At 38.8% G+C, this 25,448-nt stretch overlaps 2 protein-coding genes across 9 annotated transcripts in view; one reads left to right on the top strand and one right to left on the bottom strand.

Moving 5' to 3' along the window:
• LOC145486379 (whey acidic protein-like) overlaps positions 1–25,448 on the bottom strand; it is a 39,333-nt gene that overhangs the window by 7,283 nt on the left and 6,602 nt on the right. For 4 of the 8 annotated variants that reach the window (XM_081465025.1, XM_081465024.1, XM_081465026.1 and 1 more), the window contains 9 exons: positions 17,024–17,087; positions 16,130–16,153; positions 14,474–14,494; positions 8,854–8,985; positions 7,782–7,805; positions 7,516–7,536; positions 6,251–6,274; positions 5,385–5,405; positions 4,516–4,674 (listed from right to left, as the gene is read on the bottom strand). In XM_081465025.1, the coding sequence (XP_081321151.1) occupies positions 4,516–4,674; positions 5,385–5,405; positions 6,251–6,274; positions 7,516–7,536; positions 7,782–7,805; positions 8,854–8,985; positions 14,474–14,494; positions 16,130–16,153; positions 17,024–17,078 (481 nt within the window). In that variant the 5' untranslated portion in view covers positions 17,079–17,087. Of the gene's footprint in view, positions 1–886; positions 4,675–5,384; positions 5,406–6,250; positions 6,275–7,515; positions 7,537–7,781; positions 7,806–8,853; positions 8,986–14,473; positions 14,495–16,129; positions 16,154–17,023; positions 17,088–25,448 lie in introns of all 8 variants that reach the window. The other 4 variants (XR_014049271.1, XM_081465027.1, XM_081465028.1 and 1 more) reach the window with 4 other exon arrangements.
• LOC145486378 (uncharacterized) lies at positions 9,943–14,462 on the top strand. The gene has a single exon (XM_081465022.1). The coding sequence runs from the start codon at positions 12,514–12,516 to the stop codon at positions 13,180–13,182; it is 669 nt and encodes a 222-aa protein (XP_081321148.1). The 5' UTR covers positions 9,943–12,513; the 3' UTR covers positions 13,183–14,462.

The following is a 25,448-nucleotide window of genomic DNA, read 5'->3' as shown; positions in this document are numbered from 1 at the left end:
AAATTTGATTGATTGATTTAATTTGACAGTTAAATGATTGTGTAAAGAAAAAAAATAGAACAGAATGGGGTTACTTGAAAAAATGAGGGCACGATATATCATATGAAAGTGAGCACCTTTATTACATTCCTTGCAAGGAAGGATGAGCCAAACTCCAATACAACAAAACTTTGCCGAGTTCAACACATTTTTATTCTGCTGCAGCTTACAAACCTATGTAAATAACCAGGAAGTAAATAGTTCTTACCATTAAAAAATTCTCCCTTTATCTATCACCACGGCTTATATTTAAATCCTCTGGTCAGTGATGCAATTTCCACGGCTGATTTCCACAAACGCTTCCGTGTGTCCATAAACAAATTTCACTGTGTCATCGATAGACGTAATACATGTGGTATCCTGATTACTTTGCTTGAAAGCTTTAACAACTGCACCTCGCTCTTTAAACTTCTCCTTTTTACCGAATATGAAGAGAAGAAACAACAAGAACACAGCTATCGATCCCTGAATTTTTCTAGACGGTCCACCACAAAATGCGCAGCGAAACCCGTTGGTAAAATATTAGACAAGCTTGCAATCGGTTTGAAGCGGCGACGACATTTAAGGCCGCTTTTTACTCTCTTTTTAACTTTAACCTATTTAAACTTCAGCGAAGTGAAAACACATGTCAATATTCCGATCTGTTTACATCAGGAGAGTACACTCTATTCCTCTCTCCCCTCCCTCAGGATTAGTTTCTGAGCATGAGCAGATATGCAGGCCAAAAGTACGCATGCGTTACCGGATGTCCGTGATTTACGGACATCCGGTAATGGCTGCTACCAGACCCCTCCGTTTCTCCGACCACGTGACCAAAAGAAACGGAGGCTCTGGGGACGAGAATGACCTATGATATGGAACAATTTTTCTATTTTTAGAACAAATTGCGCCATCCTGACGTCATATATCCGTGCGGATCACGCACATGTCGGGGGCTCTCGCGTGGTTGTTGTCACGTTGGGTGATCAAACGGTGAGAGTTGCGAGATTCTCTTGCAGATTTTTCACAGAGATGGCAGGGAATAAGGCAAGGAATAAGATCCAGGGCTCTTATATGTAGTTTTATGCTCTGAGCTGATGGAAAAGGTGAGTTTTTCAGGGTCGAAAACATGACTTCGATTTCGCGCTGTGAATGAATAATATCTGCTCGCGCTAGTTGCGTTTGTTCTATAAAGAAAAGTTATGCAAGAAAACTCTTTACTATGGCATCGAGTTAATTTGTGAGGTTTCCCAAACAATGCTTAATCACAACCAAACGCTGTTTTGATAGTTTCTTATTGTTTCTGTTTGTTTGGCGAGTTTGCAAAAGTTTTTGAAAGTTGTGGGCGAAAAGCATCAAACATTTCAGGTATTTCGGACGACATATCCCCCGTGCGACATCCGCAAAAATCCTCACAGCATGTACACGCGTGTGCAGCACGGGATGGCGCAATTTGTTCTAAAAAAGAAAAATTGTCCCATATCATAGGGACAGCCCCAATACTAGAAATAGCGCGCGCTTACGGTCTCCGTCCCCGATTATGGCTCCTGACTAGACTGATTTTATTTCACCTCCCCACCCTCCCGCAAAAAAAAAAAAAAAAAAAGACAAAACAAAACAAAACAAAAAAAACAGCATCTAACAATTAGTCAAAAATGGCCAAATCTAACAAAAGAAAACATAATTAACGTCTAATAATGTCTAATTGAGTGCTAACTATTTCACCAGTTAGGTAAAACCACTCTATATATGAGGCCTAATTTATAATAGTAATTGGACCGAAACCGATGTTATGTGACGAAAACTCATTCGAGCATGACAAAGAAACAAGCAGTTCTCAAGTCAGAACGAAAATATTCTACTTTATGTTTAAAAGTTCAATTCTCGTCGCCTGAATCAATGATGGAAGGCCTTCCTTTCTTCTATGGTTGAGGCTGAGGCTCAGGACCTTGTCAAGTTCTTGCGGCGCCATTTGTTTCAAGATATTTTCAAGATGGATATGGCGGGACTGCACTAGCTTCGGAAGACGTTCGTTCATTCACTGTTTTGTGGAGCCGGACGTATTTTGACTATGTTTATTCACAGCAACAGAGTTAAGCTCTTGTGTTGCTTCGTTCGAAACTACCGGAAACCTGGAAACATTTACCTTCTTGAGATGGCTCTGAATTTGTTGTTGTGTGGTTTTCATTTGTTTATGTTTTGCTGGACTCGGTATCATACGGATCTTGAGCAGATGTTGAAGACAAATCGCCAAAATATTGTTCAAAATGGACACTGAAACCTTGAAATATGATTTGTTGTTTTGTTTTACTGTCCCATTCTCATTGGCTGAGAAAAAGATGTGAAATATTTGAAGGTGCATCCTGTGTAATGCTGCGATGGATTTCTTTTGAGTTGTGAAACTCCCTCGAGTGCACGATGCCCAGTGGATAGCAAGCTTACGTATTTTTTTCTTTTAAATACCGTTTAATGGCATGAGTTTAAGGGAGTCCAGCTCGTTATCATCCCCTTTTGTTTTTGTGACCTCGGCGTAGGACTCAGTATTCGGAACCTTGTCAAGTTCTTGCGGCGCCATTTGTTTCAAGATATTTTCAAGATGGCGGCACTGGCACCAGCTTGGTAAGACAGTTCGTTCATTCACTGTTTTGTGGAGCAGGGCGTATTTTGACTGTTTATTCACAGCGACAGAGTTGAGCTCTTGTGTTGCTTCGTTTGAAACTACCGGAAACCTGGAAACATCTATCTTCTTGAGATGGCTCTTAATTTGTTGTTGTGTGTTTTTCGTTTGTTTTACTGGACTCGGTGTCATACGGATTTTGAGCAGATGTTGAAGAAAAGTCACCAAAATATTCGTCAAAATGGACACTGAAAGTTGGCAACTTCCATTAAAGTAGGTCTTCAGCCTGAAGGAGCTCGTAATCAGAAACTGTAATTAATTAAATTCGTCAATGTTTGTGAAAAAAACAAACAAACAATAACAACAAAGTTTTGGTAATAGTAGTTGCAAACTTTTCCACTCAATGGCTTTTTGCCTTTCATTTTCCTAAAATTTTATTGATTACTTTAAACTAACCTTGAAATATGATTTTTTGTTTTGTTTTACTGTCCCACTCTCATTGGCTGAGAAAAAGATGCGATTTAGAGCAAAAAAAAGTGCGATTCGTGAGTGAAGCGCACCACTGAGAGCCAGTCAGATTGCAAGGATAACCAGTGATTTCAAAATGGATTTTAAAAAAATTGGATACCCACGTGCTTCGCACGTCAATTGCGCGCGCTTTAATGGCTACCTTGGCAATGTTTCCTACAGTTTTCAAAACTTATGAAAAACGCTAAAGACGTGTTCGCTTAAAAGCAGTTTTTAAAAGGCATTTTTAAATCCTTAATTTGATATAGATACGATGAATTAGTATAGACTGATTAATTAGTAATTGGACCTCGTGTCGTACAATTCAGAGAAAAAACGGCCTCGAGCTCCGCGCTCGTTCCATTTCAAAAAATTACTCCCCCCGATTTCTCCCTGAATTGTTCTCCACTCGGTCCAATTACTATTACTAATGACTCGATGGGGAATTTGTGAGCGAGAATGGACTAAACTAGAAGAAAATCGCGGTACAGCTGAAGCTAAACAAAGTCAGTACCCCTTAATAATAAATATATGAAAAAAATAATCATGAGGTTTGTCCTTTTAAATTTTGCTCTTTTTGTCTACCGTCCAGAATTGCTTTCCTTTATCCATCAATAATTTACATCACATCTTGATTTTGGTTTTCAGGGAGTAATTCGCGCTTGAGCAAACTAAAGTACGTTTAATAATAGAGGTGGCGAATGGTCCTTCAAAAACTCTGGGTGTCGCAAAATATTAGTCGAATTTCATGGGTCTCGCAGTCTCGTTTTTTAACCGTTATGTAAGTCTCGCAGTCTCGATTTTTATCCGAAGCTGTCTCGGAGTCTCGATTTTTCGCAAGGCGAAGGATCTCGAAGTGCCGATTCGTTCGTTTATCTGTTTTTATAAATGTGTTCCTCTCGTCACTTGATGTTGAATTTCAGTGTTAAAACTTACAAATCTCCGAGAAAACTGAGTTAATCCTAACTTCTCCTAAATTGTCTGAATTCCACAAAAAGTTACAAAACCTACCTCAACGTCCGTTTTGGGGCAGAAAAACAGTTATTTTTTTCTAAGATATCATAACGTAGTAAGTTATTATCAAATTTCCAGTTCCAGTCAGTTTGAAGAAGCTGGCTTAAAGGCTGAACAAGCTCATTCTAGCTCTCAACTAAATTTAAGAGTCTAAACGTCTCGCGCTCGCACTTAAAACACTTTGAAGTCTCGGTTCCGCGATCTAAAAAGTCAAAATGTCTCGGGCTCGCAGAGAAAAACGCTAGTCTCGCAGTCTCGCAAAGTCTCGCATTTACCATTCGCCACCCCTAATGGTATAGCTCTGACACCGGTTTGATCAAAAACGAAACAAAACGTCCACCGAGCCACTCTCAACTTACCAACACAATCATATTGACAGCCAACGTAACAACACTTCAGTCCTACTGGGCAGCTACTATCGCCATGACAAAAGTTGTCAGGGTCGTCTGGACATTCATCTAGTTTTTCGAAAATTGGACATACGCCTGTTCGTAGAGACAGATCACGTTTAACACAAACTGGTGATTATAAAGCAAAGTTTATTTTTGGTAATTAGCTAGAGAAGAAACGGAAAGCGGAACCATACTGCAAATAATGTAGACAAGCTTTTCAAGATTTCCTTAACAGCTGAATAATACTGTAAGGACTTTCTAGACGTCTATTGTAGCTTCTCAAGTGTGGAATGTTTGGCTGTTTTCCATTTTCATAAACAAACTCAAATCTGCTGCTTGGTTGTCCGATTTTGGTAAACTGGAGAAGCTTTGTTATATGAATTCAAAATGGATGAAACAAAGTGGATGTATTAGAGCTGGTTTTCATGCTACGGATGGGTCCTAAATACGGTATTTAAGTGTTTTTTTTAAGTCAAACTGAGCCAAGCACGTCTTTGAAGTGCACCTAAATTCTCCAAGAGACATTTAACGGACGCCATTACTCGTATTAAAACCAAAGAGACGAAGTCCATAGTATAAACTACCATAATCTTGAATCAGCGAAAAAAGTCAGTTAGGAAGTCAGCGAAAACTCCCTATATTGGACAATGGGCACTGATTCGTTAATTGGATGATGATGATGATGATGATGATACATTATAGAGTACTGTTAGTACCAGCATAACCCGCTTTACACCAGTCTTGTTTGGATCTCTTACAGCATGTATATTTGATCTTGGAAATCTATGTTATGATTAATTGACAGCTGTTAATACCTGTCTAGATATTTCACTCACCTGCGATTGACATGTTAAGCGCTGAAAATAATCATAAAGTTTGGATTAAATTCAAACTAAGATGAAGTTTATCGTTACTGAGAAACTTAGCAAAATCCTTGAGATGTTGCGTTTATTTACGAGATATATTGTGCTATGTATCATACCTAATCGAGTTTGTAATGATACGACGGGTAATTTTTATATGAGCATGGACAAGCCTAGAAGATTATTATAGTGTGTCCGCAATCTTCCGTAGGATATAAGATGGTTATTGGTACATTTACCCACAATTCTTAGCGCACGAAAACCTTAACAACGTTCATAAAAACGTACAGAAGAGTTACAAAATCTTCAAACCTGGCATAAAGAATGTCCTTCGTACAGGGACAGATGTTTTAAAATTTGGTTTTCTTTGTGGTTTACAGGCCGTGTTAGGTTCGCAAGGTATTGTGGTAAAATGTACAGCCGCCATCTTTTTTCCTACGGTGGATTGGAAAACCTCATCACCTTTCGAGGTATTTTACTTACCAGCAGTTGTCTCCTGATCAGGTGATGGAAATAATGATAATGTCTGGATTCAAATTCAAACCAAAACAACCTAGCTAACAAATCTTGGTGTTATATACTTAGATATTTTTCTAGAGAGCTTTTATTTCACCCAGTTAGTCAGAAATAGCCAAATCTAACAAAAGGAAACGTAATTAACGTCTAGAAATGTCTAATTGAGTGCTAAATATTTCACAGGTTAGGCAAAACTATTCTCTATATTAGGCGTAACCTATATTTGATGGGTAATTTGTGAGTAAGAATGGACTAAACTAGAAGTTGATCAAGGTATGGCGGAAGCTGAACAAAGTCACTACCTTTCTAAATATTTTACTCACCAGCGGTTGATACCTGATCATGCGCTGAAAATAATCATAATGCTTGGATTAAAATTCAACCTAAAACAACTTTGGTAACAAAATCTTGGTATTATCGACTTAGACATCGTTCTATATATTATAGCTAACCTTAATTATTATAAGTTACTAATGGATAATTTGTGAGTAAGGAGGAACAAAGTTTGAAGATGACCATGGTATGAATGTTGACAAGCCTAAATCTGTTAAATGTTATCAATGTTTTGTTCTTTTGACTTAATAATACCCTTTTGTGAATGAAACATCTACAACCAACAGTGATGGCAATCCTCGATGCTTGAGGGTAGCGTTCAAAGCCTCTTTTCCTTAACATCGTTTCTGAGAGACTCCGTTAAGCTCTTGCTGGGAGCAGTTAATGATTATTTAAAAGGTCAAAAAGGTGTTTTTACGTTAATTAACTATGAGTGTTCATTGACTCAACGCTACGATCTCATTTGTCATGAGTCTTGAATTTTTTTTGCGCTGTGGCCGGCAAGTTTGCTGCGTTTAACTACACTTGGACAATTAACACGAGCACGGTCACAAAGAACCGGGTAGACTCTTGTGCCCTCGTGTCCACCAGAATGGTTTAACACTTATAACTATTCTTTGTCTTTTCAATTATTTACTTTTTATTTTTTCTTGGTTTTTTTATAAGTAATTCGCGCACGAGTAAACTAAAATAAGTTTACTGTTAATATGCCTCTAGCATTGTTTTGATCAAAAATGCAATAAAATGTTCATAGGGGGGTACTCTCAACGTACCAACACAATCATTTTCACAGCCAGCGTCACAACATTTCCGTCATACAGGGCAGGCTACTGTGTTAGAGATAGTTTCCATGTTACAGACGTGTCGCAAATACGGTATTAATGTGTTTTGTAAGTCAAAACTGAGCCAAGCACGTGTTTGGGGTGCACCTAAATTCTCCAATAGTCATTTAACGGACGCCATTACCATTTATTTAACCAAAAGACGAAGTTAATTACATAGTATAGACTAATCTTGAATCAGTTAGGAAGTCTTGTAGGTAAAATGCGAAAACTTCATCTATATAGGTGACTGGACAATGGGCACTGTTTCGTTAATTGGATGATGATGATGAGGCATTATAGAGTGCTGCGAGCACTAGCATAACCCGCTTCACACCAGTCTTGTTTCGATCTCCGACGACCAGGAAGTGAGGGAACAGATAGCGCAATCCGAATTTGAACAAAGTTATTACCTTTCTAGATATTTGACTCACCGGCGATTGACATGTTAGGCGCTGAAAATTGTCATAAAGTTTGAATTAAACTCAAACTAAAACGAAGTTTATCGTCCCTGAGAAACTTAGCAAAATCCTTGAGATCTTGCGTTTATTTACGAGATATATTGTGTTATATATTATGCCTAATCTAGTTTGTATTGATTTGATGGGTAATTTTTATATGAGCATGGACAAGCCCAGAAGATGATTATAGTGCGACTGAAATTGCAAAAGCTCGGTACCTTCCGAGGTATTTTACTCACCAGCGGTTGTCTCTTGAACAGGTGCTGGAAATAATCTTCTCAAACTCATTAATAATTCATCAAGTTTAAACAAAGGAAATCATGACCGTGACGGTGTTTGGATATCTGATCTTAATTAGCATAGATTTTTACGATTTTAATTCTCCGTTTTCTCCTTAGTTTTAGCGTCGATTGAGAAGATATATCAAACACGAAAGACCGTGTTTGACCACATTTCCAAACACCTCGAAGTTCGTCAAAAATACTCCGCTGCGCGTCGTATTTTCAACTCTCTTCTCGGAGTTTGGAAATGTGGTCAAACACGGTCTTTCGTGTTTGATATATTACATAATGTTTGGATTAAAATTCAAACTAAAACAACTTTGGTAACAAATCTTGGTGTTAAATACTTAGATATTGTTATATATATTATGCATAACCTTATTTATTATAAGTTACTAATGGGTAATTTGTGAGTAAGGAAGGACAAAGTTTGAAGATGACCATGATAGAATGTTGACAAGCTTAAATCTGTTAAACCTTATCAGTGTTTTGTCCTTGTGACTTAATGATACCCTTTTGTCAAGTGAAGAGCATCAACCGACAGTGATGGTAATCTCCGATGTTTGAGGGCAGTGTTGACGGCTTTTCTTCCTTGAAATCGTTTCGCCGGGAACAGTTAATGACGATTTAAAATGTCAAAAAGGGATTTTACGTTCATAAACTATGGGTATTTAGACTCAGCTCGTCGAGGCTAGCTGTTAATGTGTTAACGCAGGCGCTCTCATTTGTCATGAGTCTTGAATTTGATAGGCAGTGGCCGGTGAAGTTTGCTGCGTTTAACTACACTTGGACAATTAAACACGAGCACGGTCACGAAGAACCGAGCAGACTTTTCAGCCTTCGTGTCCACCAGAATTACTCTATACTTATTACTGTTCTTTCTTTTTTGAATTATTTACGTTACATCGTTTTCTTGGTTTTCTAAAAGTAATACTGGCATGATTAAACTAAAATACATATATTAATATCCTTTTAGCGCTGTTTTGACCAAGAACGACACTAAAGTTTCATAGTTGTACTCTCAACTTACCAACACAATCATATTCACAGCCAGTGTGACAACACTTCAGTCCTACTGGGCAGGTACTATCGTCAGTACAAAAGTCCTCTATGTCGCCTGGACATTCAGCTGGTGTTTGAAAATTTGGACATACGCCTTTTCCTGAAGACAGATCATGTTTAAGGTATCAGAAAGGGGAAAATTTACGATTTTGCATAATCTTACTTTTTTAAGCGGTTGGATAAATCTTGAGGTAATCTTTAAGATAAAAAAAAAAAACTCCACGAAAAAATATTTATATCTGCCGCTAGTTATTGCGCGAGAAAGATTTTTTGCATATTAATCAAAACTATAACAAAATTCCCGGACGTGATTGGCTATTAGCAGCCCGATTTGAGCATTAATTGGACAGTGTATACGCGTCATGCTTGTAATTGGACAGTACGCGTCATTTTGCGCGCGCCGTTGCGGTGCACTTTGTTGAGTAAACTAATGTGTTTTTCAGCATTCATAACGACGTTTAATCGTTCAGCGCTCAATCGATGGTTTGTTCGTTTCTCGAATTTTGTCATAGTTTTGATTAATTGGTAACAGGACATCGTGTCGTCCAATTCAGTCTGTAATCATACTGGTGATTAACAAATCGGACTCCCGCTTCGCGGTCGTCCGATTTTGTTAATCACTCGTATGATTACAGACCGAATTGGACTCCACTCAGTCCTATTACCATTATTAATTACTTACTTGAGAGTTGACAAGTTCTGTCAAATGAATTAATTATCGATGCAAGAATTCACATGACATCAAGATCATGCTGGGTTGACACGCGATTCGCGCGCCATAATCAGTGCCGTATGTCTTCGAAGAAGAAAAAGCGATCTTGCCCGTTTTCATCGGCTAAAGGAAGGCCAAAGATGGCGAAAAACACTTTCGACAAAGAGTGGACCGCTAAATTAGCGCGGAAAGTGACAAAGGGTCGTTTTACAATCAAGAAAAATTGCTGGATGAACTCGATAACCATCGCGATCACGAAGCCAGCGAGCAGGCCGAAATGAGCGCAAGCCGCGCTAAAATACTGTTGCAAGAAACTGTCGAAGCAAAGGAGATTGACGAAGAGAAGTGGACGAAGTTGAAAGGCAGATCGATTGTACAAAATTAGAATCAGCAGTGCAACATTTTTTTTCTTACCTAGCTAATGTCATTTCTTCCAGCATCTTTGCCCTTGCATCAACATTAGTCGATGAAGTCCGTTTACGACGTCCGCTCCCGCGTTTCCCTTTGTGCACTTGCATTTTCTCGGGGACCTTTTACGGGCCTTCCGCATGTTAACTGACATGGTCATAATTTTGAAGACTAGTGAACCGATACGCAAAATTTCGAACGCTAATGTAATAAATCAAAAGATAATTTCACGTTTACTACCCGTGGAATTTTGACTTCACACATGAAAAAGCGGTTTATTCACTGGTGAATAATTTACCGCGCGCCGTCGCGGAAATTTGTACCTGTTCCATGTTAACTGTCACAGTCCTATTGTTATACAGAAAGTTGTTCCTCTGCGGTGTCTCCCTTGGTGTGATAATCTCATAACACTTGGATGCCGCCGAATTTTATTTTTTCTCTGTTTCTCGAAAGTAAAAAATAGGCGAATTGTAAGTGCATTTCGAGTTCCAGGTCGGCAGCCCCTGGACCAAATTGGCTGAAATTCGGAGAGAAAACGATCGCCGACAAAACCGTGTCTTCGAATTCTTATTGTTCTTTTCAGTAAAAAGTTATGCCTTTTTTTCGCGGGTAGTCCTATTTTTTCCCTTTTCTAACTTTATCCTCTTGTTAAATAATAACAAACGCATGTGCCAAAAATCTGAGACACGGTGTTTGAGGTCAATGTGTGAAGAAACGGACGCCATGTTAATCGTTTTCGCCGACCTAAATTTAGCGGGCGTATACCTTGATTTATGGGTTCGTGAAGCTTTGTAAACATATTCACATTTTCGAAACACGGTAAATTTTTACCGTTTTAAACAGGTCGGGTAATAATCTGTAGTTATGTGCCATTTTTGTTACCTTGGCAAGATCCCGCGTAACCGTTGGTTCACAACGCATACTAAAACCCAGCAAAAACAACAACTAAAAAAAGTCACCAGACATATAGCCCCAAGTTATTGGGCGGGGTGGGGGTGTGTGGTTGATTCACAGATGAAAGAGTCATTGTAGTAAACACATTTTGCAGGTTAGGCTTGTTTTTCGTAGCAGGGGCGAAAACAAATGACATCATTGCAAAGCACTTTCACACGAGACGGTTTGGTTTTTAGTTGTGATTCTGCACCGTGCAATCAACAATAACGTGGCCAAGGAATGGCAATATAAATGTTGTCTACTTTTATTCATCAGCGGAAATATTAGAATCCGTCGCTGGTTGCACAGAGTTTGTTTACGATAAATCAGCACGCGATTGCAAATGTCAGCTGATATTCGTGCTTCCAGCTTAGAAAACTGTATGGAAATTATACTTTTAGAAATAAGCTTTTGTGCTTAAACATGACCAATAAATGTGAAAATGTTTAGCATGAAGTTTGAAGGCAAATGCAAATATTTTAGTCCTACTAACCTTTTGAGTCTACGGAAACTGCACCGTCACGCAACATATCAACAAATGGTTTATTGAGGGAACCTCAACTTGCTAACCATAAATACCCAGGAAAATACTGGACTTTGTCATTATGTTGTATCTGTCCGTAGAACTTCGGTTGTTGATATAAAAATGCTGATTTTAGCAATAGACGGCAGTTGAAAGTAATGAAATCATTCAAGTATAAATTTTCCTCCGACATTTGCAGACTGCGCCATTGTTTACTAGAATTTTATTTTCGGCGGAAATTGTCGGGATTTTCAGCTGATCGAAGCAATTTTAATGTGACATAATTCAGATATGTAACTGCAGACAGTTCTGTCCAAGAACTGGAACTTTGTATGATTGTTCCTTATTCATCCAAGAATTTCGTGCATATACAAACAGAAAGAGAACGTTTACCCACCTCATAATAAATGGCGCGTCAAAAATTCTAGTAAATTCAACAGCGAGTGTCTCAAACACTAAGACCTAAGGCCTAAGACTCCCGTCGAATCTCAAGTCAAAATTCGTCAGAAAACAACAGCCGATAATAGTAATCACACTAATGGCCGGCGCTAGTGGAAACCAGTCTACACGCCAAGTAGAAACCACGTGACAAACACTTCGCTCTCGTACACAAATAAGGGACTAAATATCGCTGGCGCTGACAAAGTGTGGAAAATCCTACACAAAAATGGAAGGAGAGGGAATTCCGCCCGTCCCTCGTAACTTCAATTTAACTGATGACAACCACAATTTGACGGTGATAAATATTTCCAACTGGCACGTTTCCTTCACTGGTTATTAATTTTGTGGAACTTTTTCTGATCTTGACTAGTGAAAGGTCTGTAAAAGCCCTGCGGCCTTTTGTAGATATGAAAACCCGTATCCAAAACAAACGCTTAGTGAACCCATTTAGAATTATTATACATTGGTGTCACTAGCTCGATTTTGATTGGCTATAACACGACCACCCCACGTAGCTAATTCTTGCTTGCTCTGTTTCTCTTACGTCATACCTACATACAACTAGATTTTATATATGTAGAAGTGACGTCATACCTACAGACAATAGTTTTATGCATGCAGAAGTGACATCACCTAACACACTAACCAGCAGTTTGATGAGTTTTGTCATGGCAGAGTTGAAATCAAGGTTTGCCACACGATCAGAAGAATATTTAAACCTCCTTCTTGATGATAAAGATGCAAAAAGCACCAAAAGGGCCACAAAGTCAGCACTGAAAATTTTTCATCAGGATTTGAAGGAGAAGAAAGCAGATGAACCTCAAACGAAAGATACGCTTGCGAACGTGCTAAAGCTGTTCTATGCAGAAGCTCGAAAAGCGGATGGCACTTCTTATTCAAAGGGCACATTGAACAGCCTCAGATTTGGATTAAATCGACATTTCAAAGCTACTCGTGGCTTTGACATCATCAATAATTTAGAGTTTAGCGACCGCGCAAACAAAGTGTTTGGCGCGAAGTGTGTGGACCTGAAGCGACAAGGGCTGGCAAAAGTGGAACACAAGCCACCGATATGCGAAGAAGACCTTAAAAAATTGTACGAAAGCACTCCCTTTGGTCTGAATGATCTAGAAAAGCTTCAAAACATTTTTTTTTTTGAAGTAATGCTGTACTTTTGTCGCCGAGGAAGGCAAAACCTCCGTCAACTCAAGAAGACTGATTTTTCATTCAACACGGACAGCTCCGGAGCACGCTACGTGTGCAAAGCAACGGATGAATGAACAAAAAACCGTCGGGAAAATAACGAAGGTTTCGATGGAGGTTTGATGTATGAAAAGCCCGGTCCAAACTGTCCTGTGGTTTCCTTCGAGCTGTATCTAAGTCACCTAAATCCCTTAAACGAGTTTTCATTTCAGCGCCCCAAGAGAAACGTCTCCACTCCTGAGGATGTTTGGTATGACAACATGGTGGTCGGAGAGCGTACACTTTGCGAGAAAATGAAAAACATATCGCGAGAAGCAAAACTTTCCAAGTGTTGCACAAACCATTCAATCCGGGCGACAGCTGCCATAATCCTTGACAAGTCAGGTTTTGAAGCAAGGCATATTATGGCCGTAAGCGGACATAAAAATGAAGCCAGCATCCGGAGCTATAGTTAAACTGACATTTGCACAAAACCCTTACTACAAGATGCGAGGTTAGCGAAGAGTTATCGGTGATGAATTCACACGAGTCATCTCCCGTTCTTAGCCTCTCACAAGAAGAAGTAATTATAAACAGCTCTCGTTCGGAGATTACGAAGAATTTCAGTTTCTTTAACTGTAATGTTAACATAGAGTAAACTTGACCTTTTCAAAGAATTTGTAAAATATTTTCAATGTTTTCAATCTCTTTCCTGTGAGAGCTTTTCCAGAACTTCCTCTTTACGATATTGACTTTCCATAACAGTTCATTTGTTTTAGGCTTTGAAAAAACTTTATACTGGATGCTTTAGAGCGCACAAAAGGTTGTAAGCTTTCTTACAAAGATAAAGTTGTTTACTTACAAGTTGACTGCTGTGCATTGATCACTTTTTTTGTGCGCGCTCATTTCTTTACAAGTGCAGCTCAGAAATATGCATAATAAAACAATTATTGGATTCGGTTTTCGCATGATAGCGTTTGTGTTATCCGTCGGGAGATAACACAAACTTTGGCCTTGACAATTATCGCTATCATGCTTAACCTCCGCCAATAATTGTTAAATAGCTGCAAATGATATTAAACAAAAACATTGATGGTTTTACCGGCGTTTACGCCTTAATTTCAACAATGTTAGAACCTTGCACAGTCACGGTATTTTTAGTTATTTTGGTCACGCACAAAATTGCCATTTAATTGAAGGAAACATGAAAATAGTGGGTTTTTAAGATAGAAAAACATCAAAAAGATAAAAATAAACTACAAAGGAACAAGGATGGTAAAGGTCCAGAAGATTAAAACGGATTAAAAACGACGAAATTGAAAAATTTAGGCTAAACTTTTCAAGATGACCAAAATATGATGTAGCTTCTTTAATGTCAGTTTTACTTACCTGTCATTGACAAGGTAGGCGCTGAAAATGATAAAAAAAGTTTGAATTAAATTCAAACTAACAAAGTTGACCTACGCCGAAAAAAGCCTTAAAACTTTCAAATCTTGGTATTATCTACTTAGATATTGTTCTATATACCATGCTTAATCTACTTTGTGATAACTTGATGGGTAATTTGCATCTGACAAAGGAGAAAACTTTCTAGTAAAGATGTTCACGGTTTGAATGTTAACAAGCTTAAATGACATATCTCTTTTCAGTACTTTGTTAGTTCGACTGTAGTTTAGTTGATCAATCAATAGGCAAGAACCCGCATTAAGGTAACCTTCGAAGGTAGTCTTTTAGGGGTGTGGGTAAAATTTCGAGGGCCTTTTTTTCTCTAAAAAACGAGGATAATATTACTTCATAGATTATTGCGGTAGCATTCGCTTAACCCTATTAAGGTGGCCGAACACAGTGTTCGCGCGCGCTTTTGGTGATGTAATTCAGCGCGCACACAAGGATTGCAAAAACAAACACGCCGTCAATAGAGCGATCATTTCATTTACTCAACACCCGCAGTATCTGTGCTATTTTTCTCTATAATTGAACGCGGTGTATTGATGGCTTTAGTCTTTTATTACAAATATATATTGGAAAAGGTAAACTGAGATGCAAAGAACTCAGCAATTCTCAGCTTTTTGAAAGTGAAGAATGATCATCGCAGTAAATTTCCAATTTAAGCAATTGGAAAGAAGAAGCCTGAAAAAATCAAGGCTTCAACGGGATTCGAACCCGTGACCTCCGCGAATACCGGTGCGATGCTCAGTTCAAATATGAATTATTTTCATATATACTTCACGTCAATTCTCAGCTTTTTCTTTGTTACCGAAAGAACCCAGTTAAATGCAGCGCATGCGTAGTAAGTCAAAAGATTGCGATTGAATGAAAATTTGCACTATCGGAAATACGCCTATTTCTCGAGAACCACTCATTAGAATTTCACGAAATTTGGCACGAAAATACTTTAGAAAATAAGTAACTGGATCTGGAGTATTGAAAATAATTGAACTTTAACAAAGGAAACTCTAGATATTCCAGTAAACCTTCAACAAGGGATAATTAAAGATCTCTCTGTTAAATTATTAGCAAAATGGTGTTAACTTGTGAGAATCTTTACAAGCTTGTTGCATGAAAATTATAAAGAAAATCTAATGACTAGATTTTCTACAAATAAACAAAACCGATTTCAAAGACCTGTTTATTTTTATTCGTGTTGCCATGGCAACGGCACATACGTCGGCTTAACCATAAAAAAACCAAAGTTTGTGTTGTTAACTTGCTAGCTGCCATTCTTGGCGACCGAGAGATCAAGGGTTTTAGAGAAAAAGGTGAATGAAACACAGGTATCAAAAACTGTGTTCAGCCACCTTAACATCAAGTTTATTTCGATCTTGTCCTCCCGAGAGCAGGGGTAGTAGATTCCACCCACCTACCCTAACCTAAAGAGTGTCAAAACGATGACGACAGGTTGACGGAGTACGGTATTTCCAAAAAACGTGTATCCAAATGAGGAATAGTGGCGAATTGAATTAAACGAAAACGTTAAGGGTTTTTTTTTTTGCGTTAACGGCCGAATTTGAACAAAGCCAGCACCTTCCTATATATTTTACTTACCTGCGATTGATACATGATCAGGCACTGAAAATAATCATAAAGCTTGGATTAAATTCAAAGTAAGACAACTTTGGTAACAAATTTTGGTATTTTCTACTCAAATATTGTTCTATATGTTATGTATAATTTGTTTTATAATAACTTGATGAGTGAGAAGAACAAAATTTGTCATGCGGCTTGACTTTGTTACGGTGGCCGGCAGTCGTTCTCGTCCTTAAGCGCCGCGCTCCTTTTGGTCGGCAGTAAGATTCTTGGTGTTGAACATATGGAGCGCGGGCTCTGGGGACGAGAATGGCCAGCATTGCGTTATAGAGTGTGTTCACGAGACGTCTTCAAATTCTCAAATCCAAAACTAAAGAGCCCCTAAAGGTTTTATCCTCATCAGGCATAAGAGGTACTAAATTTATATCTGTTTACAACTTTCCAGCTCAATGGCGACCAGCGCATTTATGGCGGTACGTGACTTGAAGCCAAGTCGCGTTTGTTGAAAACTATACACTTATCTCGTGATTTTTATCCATTTTAGGAGTTAAAGTATTAGGAAAAATGCTTGTGTAAATGTGTTTTGGTTCGGTTCAGATAATCAGTTGTCTAGATAGCCAAAGTAAGTTCTAGATGTTAACACTATTTTCCGGCCCCCATATTGGAGGACGAAGGAGGTCCTCCAACATGGCGGCTCCATACTAGGCTCTATAATTTTTTCGCGGAACATTTCGACGAATATCTCAACTTTGGGACAACGCACACGCCTTGAATGTTTTTTGATTTTATTTTTTTATTGCGTGACAATGCACACGCTCTATACTTAACTATACCTGGACATGACGGCCACGGTCACAGGAAAGATGAAGTAACTACACAGTTATACAAAGATTAATTGAGCCAATGGCTTACTTATCTGTGTTGCGCCAAAAAGAACGACGGCTTGCAGGATTCTCAAGGATATCATCTTTTATGCCTGTTACAGAAAAAGAAATATTTTTAAGAATATGTGTTCAATTTGGAGAAAACCACATCCGTGTTTAATTTGACTTTATTTTTGTGGTATCCCCAGAGAGAACAGTAACCAACAGAAAGCTGCTTTGCAGCATGGTGTTATCATACGTTTAAGAGTGGGAAAAGTGCTAGCGTGGAGTTGAAAGTAGGGGAGTTGCGAGTTACCAGTTCACTGAATTTTACAATGAAAAAATGGTTTGTGGTTATAATTGGTACTCTTCTTAAGGTGAAATTCCAGTTTAGCTCAAAAGTTGCTTGATATTGACTTATCATCATTATTATTAATATTATTATTATTATTATTATTAAGTGTATTATCGTTTGTCTCACGATGTAGTCACTTGAGATGTAGATCGCGACGTTTCGACTGCTTACTGCTAGTCTTCTTCAGGCGATAAGGTCGACTGATTGCACGGTATCATTTATATCACAAAGGTCGGCTGTGATTGGTGCACTTCGATCCTCCTACTGTTCCATTGTTCCGGCGAGTAGCTGTTCCCTCAGTGGTCCGCTGTTGTACCGTTCTCCTGTTGTTGTGTTTCTTGATCGTGAGTATCCATGCTTCAGGAATTTCAATTCCACTATCCCTGTTGATGTTATTAGGGTGAAGTCTTATGTGAATAGCTTCCTTGACCCTACGTGTGTACCAGTGAGGATCTCGATCAATAAACTTGTTCTCATTCCAAATAGGATTGTGGCCGGTCTCGTGGGTGTGTTCAGAAACGGCGGAGGTCTGGGTACGGGCGAGTCGTATATCTCTGTAGTGCTCTTTGATCCTCTCCTGCATATATCTCCCTGTTTCCCCGATGTAGACTTTGGCGCACTCACAGGGAATCCTGTAAACAACACCATCTTGTTTAACCGGGTTGACGGTGTCCTTTGGTCGCACGAAGTGTGACCGAAGTGTCGTGTCGGACTTAAAGACGGTGCGAATGCATTGTTGTTCTAGGCAGCGGCGGAGAGACTCCGAAACTCCTTGGACATATGGTAAAACGGCGGTGGATTTTAAATCCACCGCCGTTTTACCATATGTCCAAGGAGTTTCGGAGTCTCTCCGCCGCTGCCTAGAACAACAATGCATTCGCACCGTCTTTAAGTCCGACACGACAATTTTTTTAAAAATAATTTTTTTAAAAATAATTCTAGTGAGCAGCACTTCGGCAACAGATCTTGTCAACTTGCTTTATTTTCTCCGACCGGTTTCGTCTGATCATACAGACTTCATCAGGGAGTTTGAACAAGATACATAAAGGAACTTATTTTATACCTATTCTTTAGAGTACAAATCACGTTCCGACTAGGGTGTGAACAGCAAAAAACACCTACAAAATTGCGTGCAGGATATGACTAAAATCCTGCGAATGTGCAATGTTTAATTTTGGGGCTCACGGATTTAACGTTAAATCCGTGAGCCCCAAAATTATACATTACAAAATTATACATTGCACATTCGCAGGATTTTAGTCATATCCTGCACGCAATTTTGTAGGTGTTTTTTGCTGTTCACACCCTAGTCGGAACGTGATTTGTACTCTAAAGAATAGGTATAAAATAAGTTCCTTTATGTATCTTGTTCAAACTCCCTGATGAAGTCTGTATGATCAGACGAAACCGGTCGGAGAAAATAAAGCAAGTTGACAAGATCTGTTGCTGAAGTGCTGCTCACTAGTATTATTTTAAAAAAATATTTAAAAAAAAATTGTTTAAAAAAATTTTTTAAAAAAATTTAAAAAAATTTTAAAAAAATTTTAAAAAAATCATCCGACACGACACTTCGGTCACACTCAATGCGACCAAAGGACACCGTCAACCCGGTTAAACAAGATGGTGTTGTCTACAGGATTCTCTGTGAGTGCGCCAAAGTCTACATCGGGGAAACAGGGAGATATATGCAGGAGAGGATCAAAGAGCACTACAGGGATATACGACTCGCCCGTACCCAGACCTCCGCCGTTTCTGAACACACCCACGAGACCGGCCACAATCCTATTTGGAATGAGAACAAGTTTATTGATCGAGATCCTCACTGGTACACACGTAGGGTCAAGGAAGCTATTCACATAAGACTTCACCCTAATAACATCAACAGGGATAGTGGAATTGAAATTCCTGAAGCATGGATACTCACGATCAAGAAATACAACAACAGAAGAACGGTACAACAGCGGACCACTGAGGGAACAGCTACTCGCCGGAACAATGGAACAATAGGAGGATCTAAATGCACCAATCACAGCCGACCTTTGTGATATAAATGATACCGTGCAATCAGTCGACCTTATCGCCTGAAGAAGACTAGCAAAAAGCAGTCAAAACGTCGCGATCTACATCTCAAGTGACTACATCGTGAGACAAACGATAATACACTTTATTATTGCATCTACCACGATGAATAACAACAACCTTTTCCTCGACATCATTATTATTATTGTTATCATCATCACTATTATAACGGTCAGCATTACTCTGTCTTAGAGGTTAAAGAACGAAAAGACGGAATTTTAAACATTTCAGAAAATGACTTTTATTTGGGCAGTGTCGCGGCTGGTATTATTTAACAAATAGAAAACATGTACCGTGTTTCTATCGAGTTTTAGTATAAATCTACTAGCATTCTATCACGAATGCCGTTCTCTGATCGGCTACGCTACTCACTATCTATTCTGTGATAGACAGTGAGTAGTGTAGCAGCGTACCCTTGTTAACAAAATGACGGCCGCTTCTTGGTGTTTTCGAAGTGTCCGTGAAGAGGATTTAGATAACGTTTTGAACGACTAGTAGATTTATACTAAAACAATTAGATTATTCGCTCCCGATTTCTATGGGTGATAGTTGACTCAGGCTGCGCCCTCGTCAACTACCACGCGATAGAAATCTCGAGCTCATAGTCTAATTGTTTAATAGAAACACGAGTGGAAGTTTGGGAGAGCGAGAAATGCTGTGGAAACATGAGCCGCAGACGAGTGTTTCTACAGCTTTTTCGAGTTCTCCCAAACTTTTACGAGTGTTTCTATAACTCGATAGAAACAAGGAGAACACGTTTGCTATTTCCTATTTTAGAAAACTCTGCGACGAAAAAAGGGAAACAACTTGTTTACTTTAATCATCAGAATGTAAATTCTCTTTGCTCGCGCCATTATTACGTCAACAGCTTGTGCTAGTTCTGCGTTTCTATCGATTTATAGAAACACTATATTTAACCAATCAGCGCGTGTATTTTCTCAGGGCTGTTTTCTAAGTAAATATAATACACACATACACACACATACATATATGTGTGTGTGTGTGTGTGTCTGGATTTATGAAAACCGTGTTAAAGACTTTGCATCAAAATAGCGAGCATGTTTTTCGAAAATCGGTCAGAAAATGTACTTAAATATGGCCATGTCGTACTGAGAGTGCTATCTACCTCGTGTACTCTTAATAGAGTCCATACCATGCCTATACAAGCCTTTGAAGTCGCTGCAAATGAGTCGAACGAACCAAACAAAGCTAAATTAGAGCTTAAATTGGTCATTTGATTCGCGGCACTAATTAGACAGGCTTAACCTCTGTGATTTCACCTAAATCACCTCACTATGTCTTTGCTGCGGGTTAAATTAGCCAATCACGGTAACAAGAGCATTGCAAGCAGTGGAATCGGTTATTTACCTCTATATTTCAGCGAAAAAGTAGCCCTTACGTGACATTTAAATGTCATTGTCTGAGAAAGTGTTCCAGGGGCCAAAAGTTGTGGTCAACCGATTTGGCTGAAACTTGGCACAGAAGTTGGGTGCAATGAGATATTTCAAAAGCCAATTTGGCTCACTTCTCTGACTTTTAGCTTTGGAGTTTCAGGGGGGGTCTCATTTTTTGCCCTTTGAGCACCAAAAACCCAGCCTTCCAGGGGACATTTTGAAAGTGCCATAAAACCCAATTAGTAAACTGTGCTTCCAAATGAATTTGACCATGAACTCTACTATAATAGAGCTTTCATTTCTTACATGTAACTTTGTCCTCGAGGTATTGGACAGAGAGGAGCCTTGGGCTAGAGTTTGACAAAAATTGATGTCAAAATTACAACCCAAAATTGCCATTTTTCAAAAAAACTCAGTGTATCTACCTGCCTTCTTGCATAACTTCTGTACCTATACCATTATTTACTTTAGTGACCCAGTTATCAGAATCAGTTGAGAAAAATTTGGCTTATCAAAGTTTGTTGAATTTTTGCCACAAACACTCCATGCCCCTCTAAGGCCATTCAAAATGGAATTTTGAGCATAATTCATGCCATAAACAAACCAAATTGCTGACATGAAACCCTTATTCTGTATTTGGTGAGTGAAAATGAATTGTTAAAGCCAAATCAGTTTCATTGTTCAGAAATACTGTGATTCTTACCTTACAATTGCTCCTAAAAGGCCTTTGATTAGCCCAACAAACACCCTGATTTAGCAAAACAAGGGTTAATGTTTTCTTTCAAAACTTAGTACCCATCAAACAGCACAAATGATGAAGGCCTTACCTAGATATAACGATCTTTTTGAACGATGCTTGAATTTTTCATTGATTTATATTCAGTTTCAAGTCATAATTCTTTTCCGTTTCTCCAAGCATGGAAAATCTCCATATTTTTTCAGGTCTGATTTTTTATGATTACAAGATAAAGTTAGCTTAACAAAAACATTCGTTAGCATATAATCCATGTCTGTTAACAGCCTGCATAGTTCTTGTAAACACCCACCAGTAAAGGAGCATGACCATGCATACATAGATATATTACAAACATACGAGCTGCAGTTTATAGTGTCGATGTGACCCGTTATTTCAGAGTCCTTTTGAGCGGGGTAAATGAAACCATCCGTCAAGAAGGAATGCACAGTTAGGAGAGCTAGAAAGTAAAACAAAGAGCTTTTGTTGCAAATACAATAACCAAACGAGGCCTTGCACTGAGACGATGTATCAACTGGCCCGCCATTTTGGACATAGGAGGGAGTGGGGACTGGACCGAGTTCCCATTCTTCTTCGGTTTCGCGGGTATGTTTTGTCAGATGTAAGAAATTCGAGGGTAAATTCACAATGGTACTTTGTTCCTTTGGAGGGGGAAGTGATCAGTGCGGTGCCACATCATGGGCTGCGCACGAAACAGGAATGGTTCCTTTGTTGTCCTGCGAGATAGACATGACTGAATGGTTGAAGGAAAAGTACAAGGCGTCAGGTGCGTCCGGGGGTAAGAGGAAGACCTGGTCATACCAAAGCTACTGGTGATTCAAAATATCAGTCACGGATCATACACGCGCACAAATGGCTTTTATCGCGATCCAGTGGACTCTTTTTATTGAACAGAGACCACGATATTTTACGATTTTCTCGTCTCAAATTGTTTGTTTGTGACGAGGATTTCCCGAAGTAATTTAACAAATTCAACAAATTGTTCATAGAAAGGGCAAAAGGGTTGACTAAAATCCTAACTTTGAAAGGTAAAAGTACAGTTATTTTATCGCAGCAATCTCGTGAACCAAAAACAACTAGCGATAAGAATAACTTGAAGGCTGTTTTTCGTCTGCTTGCTCTGTTTGTTTACATTCAGCTTTACCTGTACAGACGCTTATCATGCAATCACAATTCGAGCTTGAAACTCTACCGTTTTCCTATATTTGCTGGTTTCGTCGAAGAAAAATCTTTGCAAACATGCTGCATCGAAGATGTTCGATGAAGTTGACATTTTAAGCGAGAAATTGCCTTGTTTCATGGATAAAATTCTTGGTTACAAAAATTATTTGGATACATTTTTTAATTACTTAAGGTGGCTGAACACAGTTTTTGATACCTGTGTTTTATTCACCTTTTTCTCTAAAACCCTTGATCCCTCGGTCGTCAAAAATGGCAGCAAGCAAGCTAACAGCACAAACTTTGGTTTTTTGATGGTTAAGCTGACGTATGTGCCGTTGCCATGGCAACATGAATAAATATAAACAGGCCTTCCAAATCGGTTTTGTTTATTTGTAGAAAATCTAGTCATTAGATTTTCTTTATAATTTACATGCAACAAGCTTGTAACGATTCTCACAAGTTAACACCATTTTGCTAATAATTTAACAGAAAGATCTTTAATTATCCCTTGTTGACGGTTAACTGGAATATCTAGAATTTCCCTTGTTAAAGTTCAATTATTTTCAATACTCCAGTCACTTATTTCCTAAAGTATTTTCGTGCCAAATTTCGTGAAATTCTAATGAGTGGTTCTCGAGAAGAAGGCGTATTTCCGAGAGTGCAATTTTTCATTCAATCGCAATCTTTTGACTTACTACGCATGCGCTGCATTTAACTGGGTTCTTTCGGTAACAAAGAAAAAGCTGAGAATTGCTGGGTTCTTTGCATCGTTACCTTTTCTAACATATATTTGTAATAGAAAACCAAAGCCATCAATACAATGCGTTCAATCATACAGAAAAATTGCACAGATAGTGCAGGTGTTGAGTAAATAAAATGATCGCTCTATTGACGGCATGTTTGTTTTTTGCCATCCTTGTGCGTACGCTGGATTGCATCAGAAAAAGCGCGCGCGAAAACTGTGTTCGGCCACCTTAAAATCAACAAATGGTAAACGCCATAGCGTGCACTATTGAGTTATGGATGCACGCGGGAGGTTGCTAAGCACGAAAGAAGCGTAATAGTCGCACGAGGCGATAGCCGAGTACGACTCTAGCTTCTTGAGTGTTTAGCAAACTCCCAAGAACATCCATAAATCAATAGTGCACGCTATGGCGTTTACCATTTATTTTATAAGATAACATTGAGACACTGGAACAACGGAAGTCCTTTTATTGAGCTACATCACAAAAAAATGTTCGTGTAGTCTTACATGACAAGAGAAAAAAAGCGCGCGAAAATCCATTCATGACAACCAACTGCACACCAGTAACTCGATAAAGTTTCATCTTCAGATAACTGTGAAGACAGTTTCGCATTTCTGGCAGAAGAACGTCAGCCATTACTTTGGAAACAATGTCAGTCAAAAGATTCGCTTTATAAACATTAGCACACACGTCAGCAGCGTACACCCATGGGCAAATAGTAGACGCTAAATAAACCAATCAGAGCGCGCACTTTGCTTTAGTTATGTTATAATTAGTTATTTTAGTATATAAATGGAGGTGGCATAATTTTAGGAATCTTATACCCAGTTTGAAACCTATCTCAGATTTATCGTTGTATTCTGAAGCTCGATTAATTGATTAAACATTTTTTGTTTTCTACAAAAATAGATGAATCGCGATAAAAAATACATTCGATTTTGAGACAGTATTACGACTTCATAATGACACCATGCTATAGAATGTTTTCCCGCATATGGACTCTGCTTCGCATCCTTATGAAGTCCTAATATTGTCTCAAAATCTACCTATATTGTCTCAAAATCTACCTAACACCTAATCTCACCTAACACTTTCTTTACTCAAACTTTTCCCTAGAAAGTAGATTTCTGGTTTTCTACGTGTGCGTGACGGGGGGGGGGGGGGTAGTGGGTGGGGAGGGGGCACCTGCTAGTGAACTTGTTACACCCCTCAATCCTAAATTACTTACGTTAGACACGGTATGTTGTTAACTTGCGCATTTTGTTGTAGGATAAATGTTGGTCTTTTAAGAGCAAATGTACGGTAAGAATCACAGTATTTCTGAACAATGAAACTGATTTGGCTTTAACAATTCATTTTCACTCACCAAATACAGAATAAGGGTTTCATGTCAGCAATTTGGTTTGTTTATGGCATGAATTATGCTCAAAATTCCATTTTGAATGGCCTTAGAGGGGCATGGAGTGTTTGTGGCAAAAATTCAACAAACTTTGATAAGCCAAATTTTTCTCAACTGATTCTGATAACTGGGTCACTAAAGTAAATAATGGTATAGGTACAGAAGTTATGCAAGAAAGAAGGTAGATACACTGAGTTTTTGAAAAATGGCAATTTTGGGTTGTAATTTTGACATCAATTTTTGCCAAACTCTAGCCCAAGGCTCCTCTCTGCCCAATACCTCGAGGACAAAGTTACATGTATGAAATGAAAGCTCTATTATAGTAGAGTTCATGGTCAAATTCATTTGGAAGAACAGTTTACCAATTGGGTTCTATGGCACTTTCAAAATGTCCCCTGGAAGGCTGGGTTTTTGGTGCTCAAAGGGCAAAAAATGAGACCCCCCCCTGAAACTCCAAAACTAAAAGTCAGAGAAGTGAGCCAAATTGGCTTTTGAAATATCTCATTGCACCCAACTTCTGTGCCAAGTTTCAGCCAAATCGGTTGACCACAACTTTTGGCCCCTGGAACACTTTCTCAGACAATGA

This window comes from Orbicella franksi, chromosome 5, assembly GCF_964199315.1.
Source record: "Orbicella franksi chromosome 5, jaOrbFran1.1, whole genome shotgun sequence".
Classification (NCBI taxonomy): domain Eukaryota; kingdom Metazoa; phylum Cnidaria; class Anthozoa; order Scleractinia; family Merulinidae; genus Orbicella; species Orbicella franksi.
Note: the sequence above shows the minus strand (reverse complement) of the source record. Positions and strands in the feature narration are given on the sequence as shown.